We start from the raw sequence: 17,920 nt of genomic DNA, 5'->3' as shown, positions 1-17,920 counted from the left end.
CTGGTACGGCGCGCGCGAGTGGGAACAATACTAATTATATGTTTGTGAGCAGTGCGCCAGCCGGGGGCACGTACGGCGCAAGCCTATGCACACCAAACCCACCTATTTATTAGGCTAATTACTGTCAGGCCATTACTTTGCGCCGAAGCCACATTACGCCCCGCCGTCGTGTGCGGTGGTGGTAATCGTGTTAAAAAATATTGCCCACCATTTTTGACCATTTGCAGGGTACATTGCTACAACACGTGCCTGCAAATGGCATTTTGCTCTGACGTTGAGTCAAATATAACAGTCCCCCCCCCCTTACAGCATGCTGCAGAAAATTGTTATCCATAACCGAAACATAACCTTTTACCCCGTTATTGCTTCCCTGTCGTAAATGTGTGTGCGCACTACACAATCCATCCAAATGGACGCACACAATGATTCCAAAATTCATCATCATGTCTCGCTCACCCGCTTTAAAGAGCTTGAACGCCACATTTATGTTTTCGGAAGGATCGTTCCAACGATATGAATTATTCGCAAATGGAGCGATATTTAAATGGCGGGGTGGAGGACCGGTGTTATCCATCAACCATTTTGCTCGAACAGTTTACGCGAGCGCTCAAGCGCTCAATGCGCAACTTCCTGTGCAATGCAGCGCGCGCCTTGCCGCAAGCATGCCGGGGGAAATTCGGTGTTTGCATTTTGCCTTTGGCTTACTCAACGCTTCCAACGAGCCCGATTCTTTCACCACCACACCCTCCCTGTGGTTATTGGTGGCACGATAACAATGGCTCTATTTTATGCACCTTCTCCCCGCACTGGAATAAGAGAGAAAACATAACTTCGCGCCCGCCGAGAGCGATGTTAATGTGAGGGCGCGCCACTCTGTTGAGCGGGCCTAATGTCTTCAGCACCAGCGAATGAGCTTCAATGATGGAGGTGGAAGTTATGTGCACACATACTGGTGGTACAGTACACCCGATTGTAGTTCCTTCCTGTATGCTCACCAGCGGCGTGTGTGTGAACAAGTTGGGCGCAATCGTTCCACTGCTAGATATCAAATGATCTCACGGTCCTTTTTACAGTGAAGCAACTCCCCTGTGACTCGCTGCTCTACTTGTTCTACTGCAATTAAAGGCATCTGTCAATACGCTTGTACGCATTATTCTGTAGGGTGTGAACAGCGTTTGTGGTGGCGATTGTTGCGGAAGACTTCCAGGCCAATGGAGACAAGATTGCAGAATTGCCCCCGCTTGAGCTAACTGTGTGCTTTGTTGGTGTAGATAAGATCTGCCAGAATTTTGCTCTGAATGGCCCTGTTTCGGCTCTAATTGTGTTCTAATTGCCCTTCTTGCTACGATTAGTTTCACATCAGTTTCAGCATCTTGTAACTCTTTCTTGAAACTTTGTTGCATTATGTCCTAATAAAAGAACATGGCCTGAAGCTGTAACAGTACACCACTCAAAGACTCAAATATGGAGCACTGGGGCACATCGATGAAATCATAATCATTATTCCGATTCCGAACAAATCGTTCGTCACCATTTACGGGGGTTTTGTAACACACGAACGCCCCTCACTTTGTTGTTGCACCAGTTTGATTTGCGACCACTCCCAAATCCCTTCCCACAGAGGCCCTACTAATCGACTTCAAGTGCAGTGATTTTACGCACCTCAAAGCGTCGCATCTTAATTGCAGCCCAACCGCTGCCACCTCTCGCCCTGTGAAATCCGAATGCGTACTTCCTTTTATGAGAAACCCTCCGGTCGATGATTTATGTGCGACGCTCGCTCCCTTCCCAAAACCCCGGCCCAAAATGTCAGCTGGCCCTACCGCCGGTGGATTGATCCAAATGTCACAATCGCGAAGGTATCTCTCGGTCTGCGGTAGCCACCGTCCGTGCCTTCGCAGTTCCAGCCGCAGTCGATTGCGCATATCCCCGAAACGAGGCGTGCCGGTGCGCCAAAAGACATCTCACCCGATCGCGATAATCAACTGTAGTACTGTGTTGGATGTACGGACAATTTACTGATCGTCCCCCTCACACACACCAGATGGTGGTGCTCCGTCGCTGCAACGCCATCGGTACCGTACGTTGGCGTACTTTTTTTTCATGCCGGGGCGTGAGAGTGTTATAATTTCAGGCTATTAGAGGCTCATAAAGTCATCCACCATCCGTGCAAACCCGCCCCACATCTAACTGTTTCACAATTTCCCACGACAAACTGACGAGTGAAGGTGGGACGTATGGTCCGAGCGGCGGACACACTGATGCCTATTCGCTGGATACACACACACATACATTAATGAAGGCGCCGCCGCAAGTCGTTCGAAAAAGTTCAAGGTACCATCGATATTCTGTATCGGCTTGTGTCCACCTTTAATCATTGCCATCCTTTCCACAAACAACCACCTCAATGGCAATCTCCACTTGCGTTTGATGGTGCGCTGACCTTCGCGCGTAACGCGATGTCTTCCATCCGGCGCGCTACGGGGCGGTTCGGGGCCTCTTGATCTGATTTCGAACCCCCGAGATTGGAACGGTAATTTTGCCCGAGGGCACAAACATTACCTCCCTCAAGTCGGCGATGCTCTTGTGGGAGATGATCTTGAACCGAGGGACGACGCGCGTGCCCGTATTGCAAAGCTTTGGAAACTTCACAGATGGTCAAGAATTAGGTCCACCCATGTTTACGATGCGGACTAGAACTGGGGCGAGTTGTAGCGATCGACCCGCATGACTCAGCTTGAGTGGCGATTAGTGAGGACTCACCTTCATTGATGCCATTTTTGCCTGCAAAAAAACAAGAGAAAACCGAAAAAGAGATCATTAGTGTTGGCGTTGGTCAGAGAAGTGGACGAATGTAGCTTGTTGTGACGGTCAGTATGTACGATAATGCCATCTAACGGGCAGTTCAAGTCTCAGGGTGTTTGGTGGGTGATGTTTGGTCGGAACTGAAGGACAAAACGAAGTGTTCGAAGTGCAAGGTTGAGTGACTCTCTAATGATTGACTTTCATTGAGCATTGAGGAGATGCATGGAATTAGCAGAACATTGAAGGTGATAATTAGAGGAGTGTAAATAGATCTTCAGACATCTTGAAATCATGAAAAGAATAAATGCTGGTTGATATGCTCTTTTTAGGCGTGAAATTAGTTTTGCAACGTTTATTGAAGTGAACCAAAAATGCTCCTTCAAAAAAGCTTATCTCTGAAACAGATTTTAAAGATATGAAGAATATGAGACTTTAGGCGTCAAATGATAAATAATTGAATTTCCAAAAGGATTCAAATTACACTCTTTTAAAGTCCTTTTTCCTTAGTCAGATGAGCGAAATCATATTTGAAAGGAATTACATTTTATTGGAAAAGGTTTGTCAAATTTATCAATTGAGTATTTAAATTACTTTTCGTAGAAATCGATCATTTGGCATTTTACTTCTTAAGGTCTAATTTAAATTGGTTCACGAAGCATTGTGTTATTGGTTGAGGAGTTAAATAAACGTTAATTATAATAAGAATTACATGTTACATTAGTGGAAATAACATAAGAATGCAGAAGTCTATCTTTTATGCTGTAGAATACACTCCAAACATTCGCCGCTACACGTTCTCAATTCTTTCCAACTCTACTTTCCAAATGTTTCTGTTCGAGTACCTCATCCAAAATGCTCCAAAATATCTCGAATGGATAGGCGCAACCATCTAAAATTATTATCTACAAATGAGCTTCATTGTGCAGCTAAATTCTAGTTATTGTGTCACTTTTTGTTGCTAATCCTCATTGTAAAGTAGCTCTTTTTGGTTGATTGCAATGGGCGCCTCATACATCAAATTATAAGCTGTCCTGTGTGTGTACTTTCGTGACAGCCAGCAGGCATTAATGCATATTACCAGGGGAAGAGGGGAAAAAACAACCCACAAAGCATGCACATCAAAGCTACGTCCCTGCCGAGCAACGCCTTTTGCTGAGAGTAGTAGATCGATCTAGCAAAAGGAAATAAATCTTACTGTCCACAGCGAATGGGAGAGCGTTAGCCAAATGATTGATGCTGACGACCGACCACCACTACACCACCATTGGGGAACTACTTTATTTTTGCATTGTATTCAAATTATACCTTCTCCGCCCTCATCATCGTGTGCAGATCGTAACCCGGGGAGAGCAACGTTAATCATCGATCGATCGATCATGACGCGGTTTCGCGGTTCTCTTCTCGGTGGTAGGTCGAAAAGGTAGGTGTCGTATTACACCCCGGAGACGATTTATGACAGAAAGAGTGCGAAATGTTTTATTATTACCGTCATTACTGGGACGCCTAGGACGCGCCCGACAGTGAACAACTCGTTCGCTTGATCATGTGCTGCATATGCTTTGATGTATCCGGTATGTACCCCCCAGAGCATGCTGACAGCTTTGGTGCAAAAAGTCGCCCGTCGCCCATAGGGAACCGCTGGCCAGCTGGCCTGTGTGTGCCACACCACCGTACACTCCCAAAAGAAATTTCTCACAGTCAATCATCATGCAGAGGGTGCTGTATCGACAGGGTTACAACGAACTGTGCGCAATGGTCATTTGTGGCGGCTGGCGGTCCGTATCACACACGGTTGCATAATGCCTAATGAAGCATAATAAGGCAAGCGTTAATATTCGACACCTACTACCAGTGAGATTGGAAAGGATTTTCACCAACCAGATGGCAAAAAGTGTGAAAAAGAGAGAGATGGGCAGGATTTTATTGCACCACCACGCGCCTTAAAGTACGCGGCAAATTGTTTATCATTTCACGCGGGCCTCCGTCTCATTACCGAGTTTGTTCGACCGAACGATTTTCCTGGTTATAAGTGGAACGGCGGGGCTGGCGCGGGTGTGCAACCATCGTGCCACAGTGCTGTGTTTGATGAAATATGATTAGCGCGCAAATTGAAATGAAGTTTTGATTCCATCTTAATTCAGTAATTGGATTTATTTTACAACCAAACCTCCTCGAAAGCCCTATTACATGTTATGCATATAGGTATATACCAAGCCAGGTGAGATTCGGCACAATTGGTTGAACGAAATTGTTTCCTGTAATATTACACTGTATAATTGCTGAGTTTTTAATCTAGACGAACGCTTTAATTGATCTATAAAGAAATGGATTAAAAATCCAATGGCATATTGCGACGAAACGGAACTGCTTATGCAAATCCATTGCCCTTGGAGCGACTGTGTCGATCGTAAAGGTTTATTGTATAATCGTCCAAATCCCAAACGGGACAATCTAAAGAGTCGATAACGGGGATTGAAATTAAAAAAGACATTGAAAGCAGAACTGTAACATTGGTAAAGGCATAAAAGTAGATCAATTTATTCCACAGGAATAAACAATAATTAGACGCTTTACGATTCTATCCAGTTTTTTGTAGGAAGTTTGACAGTTGGCGACTGAAATGACGTCATCACTTCAATGTTTTCAAAAGTATTAAAAGTGTTATAACTTATTTTAAAGAGACAAAAAGGAAACAAAGTAATTTTGAAATCCAATGTCGCAATTTCCAATAAGCTATGGAAAATACATCCTAGATGATGACTTAATTACTTCCATTGACAGGCTGAAATTTCAGTTTTCTAGTTTAAAGAATCGAACGCCCTAATGATGGCAACAAGCGGCAATATGGCCCTTTATACCAAGCCATAGAATGATATTCTTTATATTCAAATAATTCCTAATAGCACAAATATTAATTGTTATACCTTCATTTGTATCATTTCAGAACAGATTCTCCATCTGCAGTTCAATCCTACATTAAAACCCGTAGCACACGATGCAAACACAGCGCAAAAGTAAAGGAGGGACAGCGATGAAACGCGCCACGATGCTGCTCGCCACTGTGCTGTGCATTGGTGTGCTGCCGGCCTGCATCTACAGTCTCGAAAACGGACTCGCCAGGACGCCACCGATGGGATGGCTGTCGTGGGAGCGCTTCCGCTGCAATACGGACTGCGAGGGTGATCCGGAAAATTGTATCAGGTATGTGTGCTGCTGTCTTCTATTTTCCTCACTTTAAACACAGTTCCTAAGGTTAGCCATATTGTTGTTTAGTGGCAAAGTTGTGCCAATTCAAAAGGCCGCTAGTGCCACGTGCTATCGGGTTTGCGAAAGACTTCACCGCACGCGTTGACACACAATCATCACGCGAAGCTCTTACATGAAAAAGGTAACCTTCCCCTATAGGAGGATATCTTGTGCTAGACAAATGTGCTAAAAGCTGCTACACGAAAAATTGGCCGGGCACACCCTGTACCGCTTGGGTTCAAATTAGCTCAACATCACGCGGCGAAACATATTGCAAAAGATGATAAGATAGGCCCACGACTTTTGTTCGTGCTTTAGCAACAGTTACAAGGGTTTCTTTTAAAGTCCATAACGCTAAAGGCAATTATTTTACGACGATCCAAATTCCTGATGCACGGGCAGAAGGATGAGCTTTTCAACCCAGGTGTTGAACAGTCTAGCAACAAGATTATTGTTGCAATTTTTATGTTGTTTCGTACATCCATGGCCATGAATTTTGGATCAATCTTAGGCGCCGATGTCTGTTTACTCAGTTATAAGCGAAGATTTATAGCACACCACTGTTCCTCTCAGGGTCCTGCGAGTCGTAAAGTTTATGGCGTTCGGCGTATTGGCTCACTAATGCTCCAAAATTCATTGGGTCCATTGGTTTTTTTGGGGGACAAGAAAGTGAAAGTGTGTGCGCGCTTGCTCCTCCAATGTGTGCCAATTGTAGTGGATTGCATTACCTTAAATTCAATTTACCCATTTGTTTTTAATTTAAAGCCTAACCGTTGATGCTATTGCAATCCAAGATAAAGCTTAACAAATGCATCAGAAATTGCCAAAGCAAACAAAACAACGTTTAAGCATAAATAACAGAGTAATATTTATTTACTGATCATCCATCACACTAAATAGCTATCAATCTTTCATCGCCATAATACTTATTTGTGCCTTATCCTACTTGCCACTACAACAATATCCAGCTCCAGGAATGGATTATTTATGATAAAAGCAGGCAACCGATCATACAGCTTACGATCGATCGTTTTGCCCGTTACCAAAGAAGCGCAACTAGCGCGTGGTGTGGTGGTCCATCATTTTCCGCTCGATAACTATTCCCTTTCGCCTGACTTATTGCCACAACGGGCAGCAACAACGACAACAACAACAGCCTGGCTGCAAGCAAAGGTCAGTTTGATTCCGGGAGTGGGTACTGCCTACCGGATTTAGCACGGCCACACGCGTCACGACAAGCGCATCGGGTGCTTCATATTTTGCGTTGCTTTATGAGCCCTCTTCCTGCTGCAACACTGTCCCACGAAGCGCCACAATTGCCTCTGGAGTTGAAAAACTTCTAAACCGATTTCCTGCAGTTGGCAGACTTTACACGTTTGTGTCAATGTAAGCCCTCAGGCGCTCTCAGGCAAATGTAGATTTATTTTATTTTTATTGATCGATTGTTGTTACACAATAAGTGAAGGGGTCGAGAAAAAAGATGCGAATATGCAATTGCGAGCACTTAATGCTTCGTGCACGATTTTGGAAGCAAATGTAAATCCCGAAAAGAAATCTTTTTTTTTTACACACACAAATGTCCATTGTTGGGGGGGTGGTGGTGGACTCCGGGATCTTTCATTCGCTCGCTAGAAGGAATTACTCGCCCCTTTCTACAATTACCAGTTTTGTGCATTCCTAGCGTTTGACCTTTTCCACCTCTGTTACGTAACACAACTTCTTGCGCATACGTTCCGGTTGCGTCGAAAAGCATGCCACACGCGGTGCGCAAGCGTTCTTCCCGGATCATTGGAACGAGGATGAGGAATGAGAATCGTGTCCACCGCGCGCGCGCGTGCGTGTGTGTGTGCCCTCCTTCTTGTCCAGATCAATAAATCAGATCCACACCACTCGCCGGCAAAACCGAAATGATGCCTCCATCACACATCGGTGTGTGGTGTCGTAAGCCGGATTCGAGTGTCACAAAAGTTGCGAAAGCTGTCCGGCGTCCAATTATTCTGACCCAACAACAAGAAGATTGGGCAACACACACGGCTGGGTCTACCAGTTTGTTTTGCATTACAAAACGATGTATCCGGAGGGATGCACAGTTAGAGCATTGGTTGGTTGCTCGAATTACATTCGCCGGTGGGGTCCAAAATCTAGCAACATTCATAAAAATCACTCAACTGTCAAGCCAAAAAGCGTGCATGAAGCCAACTTCATGCCACAAAAGCACCGAAATTGATTATCGCAATAGATGCCAGTAGGAGCAAGAGTGAATTTTATGTCAACCGAACGCTAAGAGCAGACAAAGAGAAGATTTTATACTTCTCTATTAAATGTGTAACATTTTTATGATTTTTTATGATACAATGTCCGATCATAACTGGCAGAGTAGTCGGCTCCGCAAGACAGTGCTTGAAACTACGACAAAGCTCACTAATAACTGGGCTACACTGTAAAGTGGCTCCCTATAGAGGAAATCTACAGCAACTAAACCGTCGTTTCGTAACAGTCGGTAATTACTATTCCCTTTAAATTCATTTGCTTTCGCTCTCTTTCACCCTCTGTCTGCATGCATGCTGCCTGTTAAGCAATAAGTAATTATTATTATACGATTTGAGGAGCATTACCTCTTTGGCCCTTGTGCACTGCTTCTTTCCGATGACGACTGCCGGCGCCGGAGAGGTTGATGAGAATTTGAAGAAGCAAAACACGCGCACACACGACAATGCTACTTATGCAGCAATTTAGTTACCAACACGCATTCTACTGCCATCGATCGAGATTGGATCGTGAGAGGTAACGCTCGCGCTGGGGATCGTTCAGCCTCCTTCTTGGTCACGTTTCCACCGGATTTTGTCGCGTTGGCTGCGCTGCTGGAAGCATAGAAGACTGGTTCCCGCGCCAACCATGGAAGCACAAGACGTATTCTGGGCGAAAATTCCCTTCCCATCGGGTCCTTTCCAATTCCATAATACGGCTCAATGATGGACGACATTTGCGCAACGGACTTTTGTGTAATGGAGTTCGTCTAGCGACACACACTCTGGGGTACGACCGTTCTCGAGCTGTCGCGAGAGTTGGCAGATTACGCAGTCGTCTTATAGGGCATATGTCCGGTCCCCGTCCAGCCGATTGGATTGGCCGCGTGGGCTTCCGCAAGGGAAGATAATTGCTTCCTTCGGACATTCACCGGGATGCTCATCGGATGCTGTGGCGGCGCATGCCCCGACACACATCCCGTCGTGATGGAATTAAGCGACGAAACTTTGGGAAATTGTCCCTCATTTGCATAATGAGCATAATTATTGGACTCCCGCGCGCGTGTGCTGCACGCGGACCATCAACCAGCCCCATTTCTCCACGGTGCCTACCGTTGCTTGCGTCCTACTCGCGTGTCAATTAAATCTAACAACTTTTGATCGCCAAAATGCGCGATCACCCGCTCTTCTGACGCCTTGTTTCCGTGCAACCTCCTCTCCTCATTCAACCTCCTCTCTCTTTCAGGGAATGCAACAATCTACACCCACAATCTTTCGTGGCTTTGAAGCAGTGTTGTGCGATCAGCTGAATCTATGCACGCGCCAGCTCTTTCGATCGTGTATGCAGTTTGTGGTGAGGAGGGCAAAAAAACCAAACAAACTTTCCTCCTCGCTCGATGGCGTGTTGAGAGTATGTGAAGAGAGTTTACCAAGAGGGGTTGTGGCGGTTGACAAAACACTACACACGTTCCCAAGCACGCAGGAGGACCGTTAAAAAGTGCTTAACACGGAGAGCTGAGCAGGCGGTTTAAGTACACTTGAGCCAACATCACATTTAAATTAGATCAAGATCGCAAACTTTGGCAAGCAAGGAAGCGACTTGTTGACAGAACATTTACAATTGCTGCTTGACCAACATTGGCAGCAAGAGGGGAAAACATGAGTCATAGTCGATGACTGTTTCATTTTCTGTCTCTTTTGTGTATCGACTACATCAGCCTATAGAAGCACACTATAAGAACATCCAATATATGATTGCTTTCGGATATTCAAATTTGTCGGAACTGAAAGCAACCTTAGCGTTAAGCAAGGGATCATAAAACTGAAGACCTTGGCCTCCGAGTGCCAACCATAAATCAATAGCTGATCAATAAACTTGAGCTAACAAGCAAAAATAATCCAAAGAAAAACAACGGGGTCGAGGGATGTATATTCAAACACATTTCTACTAATTTATGATCGCCCAGTTTTAATTTGTTTTTGCGCCGTACAAATTAAAAACCTATCCCCTACAGCAAAGTGTGTTCGGCGCCTAAAACTATAACCCAAAGCTCCCCCTGCTAAATCACGTTCCCATCGCCGAAGGGTATTTTAAATGAGCTGGGAAAAAGAGACCCAAAAAATGGATAACCCATCCCAAAAAAAAAAAAAAGATCTTCCTCAAGCATCTCGCAACCATAATCCACCTTTCATCAGTTGGGCACGTTCGTATGCGATGAAGACGGGGAGAAAAAAAACATGTAAAATCTCCTTGAACAAGGACAAACACACTTTATCCATGTTTTTTTGCTCATCATTTCATCATAATCCCATCCGAGGTGGCGACACCAGGGGTTGAAAGCCCAATAAGCTCCATTACTTAGGGAGACACACTACGGCGATCGATTGAATTGATTGTTTTGCGAGACCTGCTCGACCAATCCCTAGAAAGGCCATCCCGATAACGACCTACACGACCCGCGCAGTGCCGAAGATAAATTGAATATAACAATATCGCCTCCCTTCTCTCTCTCTCGAGCTAAGCACTACTCATCTACAGCGCAAAAGTGGGATGATGGGTACTTCTCGCGTGTAGATCATCACCAAAGGCATTAAGTGCTATCGTGGTGTGTCGATCGATCAAACGCTTCTTGTCGCGCGATACGTTTAATCCACCGCACCGTGCTTCTGCTAATCCTCCATAATCTCCAACAGAGAGAGAGAATTAGAGGAAGGGGAGCAGCCCCTTGTGGAATCATGTCCTCTTTGAAGTTCGTGTCATCTACAGGCACTGAAGAGGCCGGGAACGCAATGTGCTGTTTCGATCACTCGAGTCATTTAAATTAAAACTGGGTCATCAATTCTTCGTTGCCTACTGTACTTAGTCTCGTTGTAACTTGAGTTTTGTATCCTCCATACACTCTACACTCGGTAAGCAATCGGTCACTCTAACAGCATACAGCAAAGAATTGCGTTGACCTATAGCATTGCGCAGCGTTTGCCCTAGAGGGATTCAACGGACGCGAATCCAGGAAATCACGAACGACTTATGTTCTTGCGCTCAAGCGTGCCAGAGCGCTTGCCGTGGGCGGGTTTAGAAATCGTTAGAAGATTCCGGTGCCACACGAACCCATCCATATGTTGGGCGCCTATAGAAGCCGCAACGCGCAACCGCGATCACATTTTGCATGCGGTGGGAGGGCTTGACTTTTGCGTGACTTTACGGCCGTACAATGTCACATAGGAAAAGGGGCCGACGAATCGACAGCATTAGCTTGACAAGGCGGAAGGCCTTCTCTCGGTGGACATTAAAGGTTAGGTGGCCTATTTCGAGCCTCCTCCTTAGGGGCATAAGAGATTGTGAAATAGATTACAATGTCTCGCTGATCTGATGTCTGAATACATTATCATGTTTTGTTCCACTTTACTGATTACATTTAATAGGTAATACATATGCTAAATACTTCCTGTTTTTCTTCCCCCCCCCCCCCCCTCCAGTGAGCACCTATTCCGTACGATGGCCGACCTGGTCGTGAGCGAAGGATATGCCGCCGTCGGCTACGAGTACATCAACGTGGACGACTGCTGGCTGGAGAAGTCGCGTGGACCGCGCGGTGAGCTGGTCGCCGACCGGCGTCGCTTCCCCAGTGGCATGAAGGCGCTGGCCAATTACGTCCACGCCAAGGGCCTTAAGTTCGGCATCTACGAAGACTACGGTAACTACACGTGTGCCGGATATCCGGGCATTCTGGGCTTCTCGGCGAACGATGCCGCCCAGTTCGCTTCCTGGGACGTGGACTACGTCAAGCTGGACGGGTGCTACTCGCTGCCGATCGACATGGACCATGGGTATCCGGAGTTTGGCCGCAATCTGAATGCCACCGGGCGGCCGATGATCTACTCCTGCAGCTGGCCAGTTTACCAGATCTACGCCGGCATGAATGTGGGTTGAACGATACGAGAGTTGAAGCAGTAGAAGGTGAAACGAGTAGCTAATTCTCTATGTATCTCTCCTCCTCCATCCTCCGTCACAGCCCAACTACTCGTCCATCATTCAGCACTGCAATCTGTGGCGCAACTATGACGACATCCAGGACTCGTGGGCCTCGTTGGAGAGCATCATCGATTACTACGGCAACAATCAGGATGCCATCATCCCGAACGCTGGCCCGGGGCATTGGAACGATCCGGACATGGTAATGAACACAGACAACTCACCAGTACCGCTAAAGCTCAAGCTGTACTAACTACTGTCGCTCTTTTGTGTCAATACAGTTGATCATCGGCAACTTCGGACTCAGCTACGAACAGTCCAAAACACAGATGGCGCTTTGGGCGATTATGGCTGCACCGCTGATGATGTCCGTTGATCTGCGCACGATCCGGCCCGAGTTTAAGGCGATTCTGCAGAACCGCAAAATTATTGCGGTCGATCAAGATCCGCTCGGCATCCAGGGGCGAAGAATCTATAAGGTAGGGGGGAATGGGGCTAAGCATGCCAACGACTGCTTCGAAGTAAAACCGAACCTATGCTACAATATCCATCTCGCTTTTGCAGCACAAGGGCATCGAGATCTGGTCTCGGCCGATCACACCGATCTACCAGACGTACTACTCGTACGCGATTGCCTTCGTCAACCGGCGAACGGACGGCACCCCGTCGGATGTGGCCGTGACCCTGCGCGAGCTGGGCCTCATTTCGCCCACGGGCTACAGGGTTGAGGTAAGAGACAAATCGCCTATCGCGCCTATCCAAATCACGCATGACGCTAACAAATGCTTCGTACCACCTGTATTTGTAGGACCTGTACGAGGAAGTCGACTACGGAGTGCTGAGCCCCCAGACCAAGATTAAGGTGAAGGTGAACCCATCGGGTGTGGTGATACTGCGGGCCGACGTTCAGCCGGAGCGTTTCTCCAAGAGACCGTACAATCCAATCTTCTATCGCTATCCTAACTAAACCACTAAAGCCCGAATGGTAACTCCACATCCCATCAGCAAAAGGCCCCATTTTTTAATGCTGTTAGAGAGGGTAGAGCAGACCAGGCGTAGATGTCGAAATTTGAATAACATAAACCGATCCCCGCTCGTTAGCAAAATACAAATATTTGTACACGCAGACACATACACATCCATCAGGCGATATTTCAGAAACAAGTTGAAGCAGCATGCAAAAGCATGGTGCGATTTGATAGTGATGTAAGCAAAACACACCACAGGAACACCCTTTTTGAGGGATAGCTTATCGGAAGAAGCAGCAGAAAGACAACAATCATGTGCCAGTTTTGATGGGAAAAAGAAACATAATTAAAGCCACATACACAGTGTACTTCTGTTCGCGCTGACAGACGAAGGAATAGACAAAATGCTGCAATAGACCGACGACCGAGAGAAGGGTTACACCCTTTTTGCTTCAGGAGTAACCACCAACACACGGGGCGTTTATTAGCGTAGGATCCGATTGTGAACTAGCTATAGAAGAAGACGCATAAGAGCAACCAACACGATTCTTCTGCAGCCAACAAAACCAAATGGTGCTTTTCATACGAACGTGTGCTTCCGTGTACGTAGAGCGAGTATGCTTCCCCCCTGCACCGGGTGTGCACACTTTGGGTGTATAGTGGAAGCGCCACAGTGATATGATAACGTTACACGTTACGGTTTTTTTTTATAAAACACAAGAATTTTTCCTTCCCGCGCCCTGTCGGGAAAGTAAAACACACCCACACCACCACCACAGCACGGTTGGCTAGTGCTAGCCAAACCGGAGTCTTCCTTGCCGAATCCCTGCCCTGTGTCCACTGTGCAGGGCGAGGGATTTTCCATCAGAATCCGTGGTGTATAATCTTGGTACGCGCATAAGATTAGGTTTGTACATTGTATAATTTATGATACGGGACAGTCTGCCTCCCCCGGGAGGGTAACCGAGAGGGACGAGTAAGTAGGTGACGATGTCCTTGTGTGTGTTTTTTTTTTATTTCTTTAATAGTTTCCAAAACCAATTATTGAATAAATCAATTTGAGATAATGAATAAATAAATAAAACAGAAACGAAACGACAACCACAGAATGCACGTTTGAGCAGCGGCAGCTAATAAGCAAACGACAATATTGAGAAATTGTATAACTTTAACTTATAAATAAGGTACGATTTTCTATTAATAAGATTTATTTTAAAAATAATAATTTTGGTCGAAAGAAGTGGCCTATAACTTGATTCTAGCAAAAAAATCCTAAAGCACCGAACAATTACATAAGTTGGCGCACAGTACAGTTTGTTTGGATAAAAATGAGTCGCGTGATGCCAGTCAAAACGTTTGACGATTTCAGAACCAATGCCTCAATTATTGGATCATTTGCGATAAGTTCTAGAGGGTATTTTAATATTACATATTTAACTTTAATAATAATAACAATTATATTACACATGGTTAATAACTCATATCATACCTGAAGTTTCATATTTCAAAAAATATATCATAAAAAGTGAGAATAAAGAAAAAGAGTTCAATATAAATAAACAAACTAATCTTACATGATCAACCATTGAACATCATACAACGCAAAACCAAGATGATCAAAATTACAGTATAACCTAGATAAACGAGACTCTTCAAATATAGAATAGGAACAAGGTCCCGAACATCAAGCATAAAACGAATTCCATACAAGAAAATTAATAATATTAAATTGAATTTAAGCGAAATTCGATTCGCTAAACGTGCTGGTACCTACAAAGCTATTAATATTTGCTCCCTCCACGGGAAGAAAAAATCTTGTATAGAACAAAGAACAGAAGAACTTAAGCGACTAATGGTTAGGCTATTTATTTTTAATTGCTAAGAAATTAAAAACTTTTTTACATACTACCAAGGCAGTTTCTATTTTTCATTACAAAACATATTTAATGTGCTACATATCCTATGAGTTTTATGGAGTTTATAACATTGGTAGAGATACAGACTCTTTTGTAGTAGAAAAAAAAAAACACTTTAAGGCATAGAATTCGCCGCATTCTACTGTAAAAAAAACAAACAAACAAAACTTACAAGAACAAAGATTATGTTGACCTACTCAAAAATTGAAGACGATGATGAATTCTCTATTAATATCCTTGAATACCTTGAGTACTTTCAGTAATGGAAATTTATGTTCTGATTTGTCTCTAAATTTAAATGAAAGGCTAGAGTTGTACAAAATGTCGTTTTTTAAACCCGATATATAGCAACACGGCCGGTCGTAGTACAGTCGTCAACTCGTACGACTTAACAACATGCCCGTCATGGGTTCAAGCCCCAAATAGACCGTGCCGCCATACGTAGGATTGACTATCCTGCTATGGGGGGAAATCAATTAGTCACTGAAAGCCAAACCCACAAGAGGTAAAGGCAGGCCTTGACCGACAACGGTTGTTGAGCCAAAGAAGAAGAATATAGCAACACGAAGTTTACTAATATGTCTCACGTCTTTATGAAGCATTTATGCAATTAAACAGACTGCTCTTACAATACAAAAAATGCAAAGGCAGGCAAAACAAGTTCTCCCTGATATCTATCACAGCTCGATAGAACATATCGCGATCACTGTAAGCCTTTGCGTCGTGGACAACACTCCCCTCCCTCCTCACAACTAAACCGTAGCCAAAGTCCATCTATTGAACTCCAGACATGCACAACTGCACCGGCAAGCACACCCTCCAATGACCAAGCTGCTCGGAGCGGGTCCAATATGCACCCGAGAGTAATGTTTATTTAATCAGCTGACCCCGCCGTCGTCCGTCTCCATCACACGCTCGCGGATGCTGTACCCCGGGGAGTGTGGCCCGCGCGCGCGCACACACACCCAAGTTCTCGCTCTCGGTTCCAAAGTTCAACCGGCCGATGGTTTACTATGGCGCACAACTTCCTCGTGAAGGGAAGGCTCGTGGCGATCGGGAAAGCGTGCCCAGGTCCGTTCTGTTCCAGAGGGCAATTGGTGGAGCGTGTTTGGGACATTGTTTACAAAGCTCAAGTAGAGCAAAGTTTGGAAATTGAAACCATGTTTCGTTCGGAATTTAAGTTCTGGTTCCATACGAACTCTCTGCTGTGTGTTGGGTGTACAGTGTCTTTATTTGCTTACTTTCAACACTTCCACGCTTGCTTATCTACGGTACCTCTAGCCCTGGAGCTTTCTGGAGGTAGGACGTATGCCTGCAACACGTGCTTTTGAAGCCTTTGATTACATTCACTGTACAAATAGCGAGGGCAGAAATGACAACCATTAAGAAAAGGTTTCACCCTGACAGCGTTGACCGATCGGTTCAGATTGCAATAGGAAAACTTTGTTTACATACGACCAGATCTGGTTGACCGATAAAGGCTGATGACAGGTGATTAGGTGCGAATGCAAGAAGATTTGCATGCTCTGATTATCTGTTTTTTTAATATTCTATTAAAGGTTTAGGTATGGTAAACACTGTTTTTTATTTCATTGATTTTATTAATTTAAAGTTCTCCTTCGTCTGAGGATTTTTTAATTCAAATTTGTCGATTTTGCCTGTGTAACTTACAAACACTCAAGCTCACAGAGGGATAAATTATCAAGCGTATTCAATATATTGTTATTTCCTTATTTAGAACTTTCCTTTGATGTTAATTTATTTATTTATTTATTAACTCATTAATGACTGTTTCTTGTCCCTATTTCCCAATTATACAATCACGATCCATCAAACAAAACCAAGAGCACGGCTATCCAGAAGATGTAATTATCACCTTCGCATCAGTCGCTTGTCACGCTTTAGTTTCTGTTTGAGTAGAAGCGAAAGCTAAAAAAAAACAACCCGCGTAACTTCAGCGACTGAGACCAGCAGCGTCTGTCTCTTCTAGAACGCGTCAAGGCGAAAACAATCCACCTTGCACACTAAGTGGCAAGGCAAACGCGCGCTGTGATTGATTACCGTTGCATAAAGTTCTAGGCGATCGAGACGAGCCCCCTTCAGCCCCAGGAGGGTGTGGTGTTGCGAAATCACAGCCAGGTGTTTTTCCAAACCACAACAACCCGTTATCATCCTGCCGAGCGGTGTGATAAAAGTTATTCAACTGTGTTGTCATGTGGAGCGCGATTGCGGTTTGTTTTTCCCTCCAGCAGGCAACGGCAACAACATTGTTGCTAAGCTAAACACAACCCACATACGCAGAAAGGGAAGGCCGAATGGTTAACCCTTAATAAGGAGTAGCATGACGATCGATGTTTGGTATGGCTTGTAATACATTTTTATTTATTTTCAATGTTTGTATAGCGATATAAAAAAATGTATAAATACTGATTTTAGTTATTCAATTTAATTTCAATTTTAACCAGCATTTTTCAGCCACAAACACTTTTATTTACAATAACCCAAATGCCTGTTCAACGACACCTACCGCTGTGTGATGCCGTTGCACTTTGCAAGACTCAGCCGATCAAGTGATCGTATTAATTTCATAATGCAATTAGCAACAGCGATCGCGTCCATTTTCATTCGCCCATCAAAGAATTGTGTTGTCGAGCGCAAGCCCCCTAGAGATACCGGTTTGATTATCTACGACAAATTTCCCCCTGAGCGGGCCTGCTGGGGGCTGCCGGTTTACTCATGGGACGATGTTGTCAAACGAACGATAAA

The 17,920-nt window shown here is 44.8% G+C and overlaps 2 protein-coding genes across 2 annotated transcripts in view; one reads left to right on the top strand and one right to left on the bottom strand.

Annotated features, from left to right (window-relative positions):
- The window catches only part of LOC120960109 (alpha-N-acetylgalactosaminidase), a 49,744-nt gene extending 35,405 nt beyond the window's left edge, over positions 1 to 14,339 (top strand). The window contains exons 2-7 of the mRNA XM_049609208.1: positions 5,750 to 6,006; positions 11,775 to 12,219; positions 12,311 to 12,472; positions 12,552 to 12,749; positions 12,835 to 12,999; positions 13,079 to 14,339. Of these exons, the coding sequence (XP_049465165.1) occupies positions 5,801 to 6,006; positions 11,775 to 12,219; positions 12,311 to 12,472; positions 12,552 to 12,749; positions 12,835 to 12,999; positions 13,079 to 13,237 (1,335 nt within the window). The 5' untranslated portion in view covers positions 5,750 to 5,800 and the 3' untranslated portion in view covers positions 13,238 to 14,339. The remainder of the gene's footprint in view (positions 1 to 5,749; positions 6,007 to 11,774; positions 12,220 to 12,310; positions 12,473 to 12,551; positions 12,750 to 12,834; positions 13,000 to 13,078) is intronic.
- The window catches only part of LOC120960108 (6-phosphofructo-2-kinase/fructose-2,6-bisphosphatase-like), a 71,970-nt gene that overhangs the window by 49,962 nt on the left and 4,088 nt on the right, over positions 1 to 17,920 (bottom strand). Inside the window, exon 2 of the mRNA XM_040384061.2 lies at positions 2,764 to 2,784. Within this exon, the coding sequence (XP_040239995.2) occupies positions 2,764 to 2,784 (21 nt within the window). The remainder of the gene's footprint in view (positions 1 to 2,763; positions 2,785 to 17,920) is intronic.

Source organism: Anopheles coluzzii, chromosome 3, assembly GCF_943734685.1.
Source record: "Anopheles coluzzii chromosome 3, AcolN3, whole genome shotgun sequence".
In the NCBI taxonomy this organism is placed as follows: domain Eukaryota; kingdom Metazoa; phylum Arthropoda; class Insecta; order Diptera; family Culicidae; genus Anopheles; species Anopheles coluzzii.
The sequence above is the reverse complement of the archived record's forward strand: the minus strand, read 5'-3'. Positions and strand labels throughout refer to the sequence as shown.